The 8,430-nt window shown below is 35.3% G+C and overlaps 1 protein-coding gene across 1 annotated transcript in view; it reads left to right on the top strand.

The window, feature by feature from the left end:
- CFAP47 (cilia and flagella associated protein 47) overlaps positions 1-8,430 on the top strand; it is a gene marked incomplete at its 3' end in the record, with an annotated part of 66,173 nt that overhangs the window by 35,088 nt on the left and 22,655 nt on the right. Inside the window, exons 19-21 of the mRNA XM_026091484.1 lie at positions 761-838; positions 1,390-1,534; positions 3,055-3,149. Coding sequence (XP_025947269.1) covers positions 761-838; positions 1,390-1,534; positions 3,055-3,149 — 318 coding nt within the window. The remainder of the gene's footprint in view (positions 1-760; positions 839-1,389; positions 1,535-3,054; positions 3,150-8,430) is intronic.

The raw sequence follows: 8,430 nt of genomic DNA, 5'->3' as shown, positions 1-8,430 counted from the left end.
CCCTTCCAACCTCAGCGATTCTGTGATTCTGTGATTCTGTTTTGGATTCTGCATGTGCACTTGCTGAACTTGCCGGTGGTCAGATAAGGGCAGGGCATGGGGAGAATATTATCATATGGCTTATCTTTACTACCTTTTCTGACTGTAATCTTGGATTCTCCATCTTCTGGTGTTGCCTATGCACCCTGAACCTAGTGTTCATTTATTCCTTTCACTTCTGACAAATGGATTTAACATTGCTCAGAACAACAGCATCTATGTCTTTCTACCAGTACCTCTCACAAGCAACTTGTCTTCAGGTGTACTTCTCAGTTCTCACTGCTGTTGAATAGGTATTACCTATCTACTCAGCGTTTTCCTGCTACAGAAAATTGTTCCTTCTAGTGATACTGCTTCCTGCAGCATTATTTTTGTCTGCAAAAGACTGATCTTTCCTGAATCTACTTTTCTTTTATCAGTGGAAATTGCTGTTCAGACTTGGTGTGCCATAGAGGCACTACTTGTTCTCCTTTGAATCCATATTTCAGTGAAATCTGCAATTGCACATTACAGGAAATGAAACAACATTTTCTATACCTCATTATATTTTCATAGCAGAATTACGTTATAAGGGAAGAGTTATTTTCATGAGAAATTATGCTGAATAATATACTCTCCACTGTCTATTTTTTTTAAGCTTTAATGTAATTACAACTAACTTAGCGAGATGGTAATGTTAAAATGACCTTGTCAACAATCATACTGTTCTCCAATCGCTTAGGTAGCAGTGCGAAACTCAGGAGTACTTGTGCTTAGGATTACTGGATGTGTAGAGACCCCTGAAATAAACATCAGTGTGGTAAGTATGAAGTATTTTTATTGTATCTGTTGGTATGATTGGTAGTATTTTGCTTTATTTAGATGTCAAAGTGGCTCATCCCTACTAAATATTTTCCATTTTTTCCTATGTGAACTTCATTTGAAAAATATCAAACTTACGAAGAGAAATTAAAAACTTAATGCAAATGTGATAGTTAAACTAAATGACAGCTGACAGCTTTAACCATTGAAATTGACAGTCTAGAAAAAAAATGCATTAAAAGGGAGAGGATTTCTTTAAGGTAGCCAAAGGGAAAAATACAAGAAGGGGGAAAGGAAGCAACATATTTACTGAATGAGGAGAGCTTTGTCGATGGTGTACTTGGACTCCTTTGTTGAATTCTGAACTGTGATCTTTTATGTCTTGGAAAGATTTTAAAAATAAGGGTTAGGCAAGACAATTGATTAACTAAGGTGTCTGGTTAATGCATTATAAATTCTGAATGTCTGAACAATATCTTTCATATACTGTTCAATTATATACATGACTTCATAATGCTCTGTCCTTAATTTATTTCTTTATACTTACAGGAACTATTTGACTTTGATGGTGTTTATGTTGGTTCTACAAAATCAATTCCATTTTTGCTGCAGAACAAAAAACAGTCAGGTACCAGTGTGGAGTTTGATTTATCCAAGTACAAGGATTTTAAACTGAACGTTAACGATCATTCAGGTATTTGCTTTTGCTAGAACATAATTTTCATGAACTAAAGAATAGGATGGTGCTAATTAATGTTGTACAAATTTTACTGATTTACCCATTTACAGAAAACCTAAAAGAATTCTTTTAGAAGTACTCTTTAATATAAATTCAGGAGGGACATTTTGCCTGTAAAATGACATTTGCCAAAAGCAAGCATTTGGAAAGCGTCAGGTTGCCGATAGAAAGAGGTTTGTGTGTGTGTGTGTGTGTGTGTGTGTGTTTTTTTTTTCCTCCTTATTTTTGCCTAGCTCTTAAGGCATGTGAAATAACTTACTCAGCCTCTGAATACTCTCTCCCCAGTTAAAATAAAAAAAGAACTATATTTATTACCTATTCATGGACTTTTTCCCACTATTTTGATATGGAGTGAAGCTTATTTCAGTAAATTCATGATCATATGAGGGTTTGGGGTTCCTTTTTCTAAATGCCGCAAGGCATCTTTAATCATGGAACCTGGGCTCTACATGATGCCTGACTCAGAATAATATTGGGGCAACATGAGGCATTTGATTGCTGTTCTTTATTTCTTGCTAGGGCTTCTGCAGTTTCTTATCCTTCAATTGTCGTTGCTCATCCCTTTTGTACTTCAGTGCTGGTATCTCCTTTGCTATGTTCAAACATCTTTATTCCTGAGAGAATTCTGCAATTATTATTATATGGCTTCTTGTCCTTGTAAGCTCGTGAAATCAGTACTTTTTCTTGTATAAAACAGTATTGTAATATATAATTATATCTTTATGTAGAACCATATGTGGATGATGACAAAAAACAATCTGACAAGAGTAGAGGCGTTATCTTACCATGCGGTAGGTTTTCAAGGGAAGGTATGGGCTTCTAGTTAGCCATTGTAACTTCAATGAGAACTGTAAGATTCTGTCTACGACAGGCAAGTAGCTAGTATGGGAATAGACTCATTGCAAATTATTTTTAAATCAGAGTTTGTGCTTGAAACAAGTAATGTGGCGTTCCGACAGGTGTTGCCGTCTGGGAGGAATTTTACTTATGTATTGGAAATCTGTGCTTCTGCCAGTAGGTCTTAAAAGTGAACATGAATACCTGCAAAATGAAGCAAGCTTTATTGGTAAACTCTCTAGTGTAGATGAGGCCTGAAAGTCATTCAGAAAAACAGTGTTTCAACCAAATGTTTTCGGCCTGTAGTATTAGTTTTCATTATTTAGTTAACAATTTTTGCCTAACATGTTCACTCAAGAATAAATTAAAAGTTTTTTTTTCCCCTCAAAGATTCTGTGCTCCCAAACTGGTGACTTTCATTGATATTGCTGGTGGGAAACACTTCTCAAGATTACTGCCAAAATGCTCATTAGAAATATTATATTCAGTTGTAACTTACTGAGAAATACTTACCATGGAAATGCATATATACATTATGTTGGAAATGAGTTTGAAGTGCTGCAACTATTACAGCACCAAAAGCAGGGTTGATAGATAGTGTAATAACATCTGTAACAATTCTGAATTTTGTTTAACAGAGGTTGACTGCTCTCCTTTGAAACCTTATTTGTATTTGGTGAACTTAGAGGGAAAGTCAGCTTTGCAGTGTTCATTGTCCTTCATGCCAAAAGAGGTAAGTTTATGGGGCAGCAGTGATTTTGCTAAATTAAAATGATGCTCTTCATGATATTTCTATGGTGAGAGAATATAGACATCTTAGATTTTGTGTGTGACAAAAACACTAAATTGGTGAAACAGCCCAAAACTGAAACATTAATAGTGGCAATAGTTTTGTAATAGTAATCTAATTCTTAAGAAAACAAATTCTGAAATAAATTTTGTGTAATTTTTCTACTACTTTTACTTTTGTTTCTTTCCTCAAATGTACACAAAAAGAAAACACACTTTCTCCATAACTTAAAAATGGAGAATATATATACACAGAAAAAAGATTGAGATGAGCCTTACCAAACATTCATCAAATCACTCAACAAATTAGCAGCTGTTTTCCTCTTTCAGGTGTTCATGTTTTAACTCAGATGGCCCAAGGGCTGTGAAAGTAGAGGAGCTTTACCATGCATCATAAAGATAGGCAAGTTTGTTTTCTGATGGGGCTATTTGAGGAAAATAAATCGAAGATGTGAGGCAACTTTACAGGTTTGTTTTACGTCAGGAAGATGGTGCTTAATTGACAATAGGTCTCAGTAAAGAGTGCTGTAGCTGTATCTATTGAGCAACACTTTAGAAATACAGGTTTGGGGGTTCAATATATTTGGAGAACACTGAACTGAAAGATATCTTAGTCTTAGATATTATGAACCAGCCTCAGAGCAAGCAATTGGGCATCACTTCTGCAGCAGAGAAGCCTGCTGCATTAGCTGCATTTTACCTTAAAAAAAAAAAATCAACAAAGTTCAGAGATGATGCATTTTGGAGAGAAGGTGAACATATTCTCTTCTCCCTGTTCCTCCTCTCCCCCACAGCATTTTACCTTTTGAATAAAAGGCAACTGCTGTGTTCAAAAGCATCTTTCAAATAGTATTTGCATATTACAACCTATGTCTGCTTGTACTGTGGTTTGCTTTCTCTTGTGACTTGCAGCTTAGAATTTGTGCACACAGGGAAGCTATTGTGAAGTAACTGCTAGTGTGAATATACAGCACATTAGCTACTCTGAAATGATTTTTTCCTAACAGAAAATGAGTCAAGAGATTCATCAAGAATGAGTTATTTCAAACCTATTTATTTTCCTCCTAGAGCACAGTAGCAGGCCTTGTGGATAGGAGAGAAGCAGTAGATATCGTATCTATGTCTCCTGACAGTACCTGACACAACATTCTCATAAACAAGCTAAGCAGATGTAGACTAGATATAGTGTTAGGAAGGTATGTAATTGTTCACAAAATTATACACACAGAATATTCACCTGTTGCCCACTGTCAAACTGGAGAGCAATTCAATAAGAAAAAAAATGCAGAAGTTTTCATTTAAGTAGGAAGGATCAACAATAAAAATGTAAGATGGAGAATGAAGGTTAGCAGTGCTGGAGAAAAACGTGTGCATTATAGTAGATCACAAGCTGAACAGGAGGCAAGGGTATTTTGTTATGTCATTGTGGGAAAGACAAACGCTGTCCAGGGTTCTATAAATAGAAATAACAATAAAGCAAGCAAAATAATTATCCTATTCAGTGCTGATAACACTTTAACTGGAACACTTTGTCCATTTTGGGATTCCACACATTAAAAAAAGTAGTAGATAAATTTTCTTTAGAAAGAAAGTTCAAAAGAAAGCAATGGAAATGATCAGAAGTCTAGAAAGCATGAACTATGTGTAAAGAAGGAACTGACTTTCATTATTCAGTGCAATATTGTTCATATACTCATGTTCACTGCAGTAGGTAGGACAATGAGTGGTGGATTTAAGTTAGGGCAAGGTAGACTAAATTACGTGTAGAAACTCTCCATAGCAAAAATGGTTAAATACTGGAATAAACTACCTGTGGAATCTTCATTACTGATGATTGTTAAGAACGGGTTGGACAAGCATCAGAAATGCTTCACTCTGGCTGATGAGGTTATCATCAGTAAAAGTATTCTTCCTGGAAGGACCTTTTCCACCTAAGGTTAACCTAGAGTATATTCACTCGAGTTTATCCCAGTATTTCTTGTCCAAGTCACCAATGATTGGTGTCAGCTGTCTGTCAAGTAACTGCACAGTTATCGTATTTGATCTGCATCTTCTCCTGACTGAACAATCCCAATTCTTTCAGCTTTTTCCTCTAGATCATGTCACGTTTTGACCTCTGATGATTCTTGTAGCTTTTCTATAGGCTTTCTTCAAGGTTTTTTTTCTTCTTTCTTTACCATTTGGATTAAGGAGAATGTCATACTGTTACCTCTGTGAACTTGCTACTCATGATAAAACTTTTAAGTATTGTATATAATCCTAAATCCTGACTGTGACTGCAAAGTTATTTGTCTTTTTCACTGAATGAGTCAGGATAACAGAAGATTGAATGACAATCATAACATTTCTGATGCATAACATATTTCACCTGGTCAATAGAAAAACAAATATAAGAAGCCTGTGTTTTAGAAAATCTCTTGCCTTCCCAACGCCTCTACTAAATGTTCTACCAATGGTGGTGAAGATTATTATTTGTTATTTTATACAAATATTCTTGTTACACCCTGGAATTTGGCATCAGTCAATCTCATTCATAACTAGCTTTCCAGTTACGGATATGTTATACATCAGAGCTAATATCTTGCATTAAGTCAGTGAGAGATTCTTATTTGTTTATGCATATTTAAAATTCTGCTCAGCCATGCTTACAGGGTCCCAAGGGGACAATAGTCAGCTGTCAGGCAATCAAATTTATGCACATCATAAAAATCCTATTCTAACAGGATGCTGTTACTCTAAAGATGAAATTCAGGCCTCACTAAAGCCAGTGGTAAGACTCTTATTAAATTTAACAGGATCATGATTTTGTACAGAATTTCTTAGCTGCTGATTTCCTGTAAGTGCGGAATTCAAACCAGTTAAACAGTAACTAGGATGAAGGAATATGCATTTTGGCTTGAAATGATAGAATTGGAATGTGTGGAATAGGAAAGCCTAATTTCCTTTACAACTGAAGAGAAACAGACAAAATAGTGTAGAACTGTGTACAACAAAATGGGGAAAACTGATCAAACTTTCAATAATTAGGCATATATTATCACTGTTTTCACAGCCAAGTTTCAAAACTTAATTAGATTTGATTTTTATTTTACCAGTGAGGTTCTCTGAGCTTTTATTTTTTTTTAATTAAAGCAACCTGTTTGAACAGCATTCTCTTCAAGAATATTTTTCATAAGTATTCAGCAACATTTTTAGATGTTTTCTTTGTTCTACTTGAACGTTCTACTTGTCAGTAGAAGTGAGAAACAAAATACTGTTCCATAATTGCCAGTTAGCTTCTAGTAAACCATAGTATAATAATAAAACAGAGTAAGGAAACAGTTGCTAGAATTGTAATTGTTTTCTGTAGGAACTCCTCAAATCTCCTGAGTTTCCATTTTTTTCTGTTTCTTATTTTGTATCATCAGATTGATATAGAAAATACCTGCTGTTGACAGGTTTGCTCTGTTTGTGTATTAGATGGGAACAAGACAATGACTGTATGGCTAATATGTTAGCTTAGCTAAGCTAGTGGTTAAATATTTTTTGTTGTTGTTTTTGTTCCGCATCTATACAGAAAGTTCTGTCAGGAATTCTATAAAAATAGGATGCCATAAACATCATAATAATTCAAAAATCATAAATAGTGGCTGCAGATAATTATCCTATGAATGATAAAGGAGTGGCTGATGTGTACTATGTATAAGACTTAACAAGTAACAATAGTTTACCTTCCAAGGCCTCAATTTCAATCCACTTTTATAAAACASATTAACTTAAATCTTGTCAAGTATTTGAAAGCGTTATTTCTAATTTATGCTTTAGGTGTAGTTTCCGTTTTTTTCTTCTTTCAGCTCAATAGCTAAAAGTACACAATTGTGTACAAGATCTAAAACATATTCACCTTGATTAGAGCCATAAACTGAAATTTCTCTTGGCAGCTCTGTTCCTGCTTGTGACATGAGATTTCTGTGGTGATAGTGCTGCTGTATGAACTGATCCTTTATTCTCCACTGTAGTGGAAACAGGACAGTGGAAGGCCATTCATCCCCTTCCCCACTAATGCAATATCAACTCTCAAAATCCTAAATGCGGACCCCCCCCCCCTTCAAACTATCAAAACAGGGATTTTATTTGTCTCCCAGTACTCTATTTCCCATCACTGTGCTCTATTACTGTTTTTTTTTTCTTGTCAAACTTAAGGATGGATTAAGAGTAGAAATGTTGCTACTGATATTGCTGTAAATTCAAGTGATAAACAAATATTTCCAAAGACGTTTGAAACAGCAGAGGGTTCATAATGTTTAATTTCACTTGTCATCTCAACTTCTGTTCAGTAATAATGTTAGTTATTGACAAGTATCTCTGACAAGTGTCATTTGATACTGGTGATATGGTGACATAACTGAAGACAAGTTTATGCCAGTTGGCTGTCTGATTTAATTATGATATAAAAGTTGTAGAAAAAAGTTCTCACATTTATCTGGATCTGTCTTGTAATTAGTTTGTTTCGATAAAGTACTGTAGAATATATTGCATCTATTGATTGTAGTTTTCTCCATAGACTTAYCTGATGTTATCTTTTTTTAATCAAACTATGGGTCTAAGTGTTTTTTCCAGTCTTGAGCCTTATTTTTTGCAAACAGAATAACTTTTTTTCAGAAATAAGGGAATAAAGAATTTAGTACTTTTTTTTTTAAAGCATTTCAAAAAGGAAATTTTCCTGGGGAGCCTTATTCTCATAACCATTTACAAAGTGCTGCTTTTGTGAAATATCTTTATTTTGGTTTTCCCTTCTCCTCCTTCCCCCAACACTCACAGTGTTCCCTCCTTGTCTCCCTTTGCCCTCAGTCCTGGATAAGCTCACTGTACAACCAGGACTTCCTTTCTGCTGCAAGCGTGTTGTTGCTGCCTGCCTGGCAGGGGGCACATCATGCGTTACTAGGCCCATCACGGCCAGATATACTTAAAACAAACAACCCTCTGGTGGTCACAAGCTCACATCACTGAGAGCCAGCACAGCACTAATAGCTGGCAGCAATAACTCTGACTGATGTTAAGTGAAGATAATCTTGAAAACTAAATGTGTTGCGCAGTACAACACAACTAAAGGAAGCATCTGGATGTATATGTACCTCCCTCCCCAGATGCTGAAGCTTATCTTTAATTTAACTCTTGCACAGTAGAATACTAATAAAAAGCATACTCTTGTGGAAAAAGGGCCCAAGTACCAGCATCTCTTATTG

This window comes from Apteryx rowi, unplaced genomic scaffold (assembly GCF_003343035.1).
Source record: "Apteryx rowi isolate R43461 unplaced genomic scaffold, aptRow1 scaffold_905, whole genome shotgun sequence".
In the NCBI taxonomy this organism is placed as follows: domain Eukaryota; kingdom Metazoa; phylum Chordata; class Aves; order Apterygiformes; family Apterygidae; genus Apteryx; species Apteryx rowi.
This window is presented reverse-complemented; position numbering and strand designations above follow the sequence as displayed.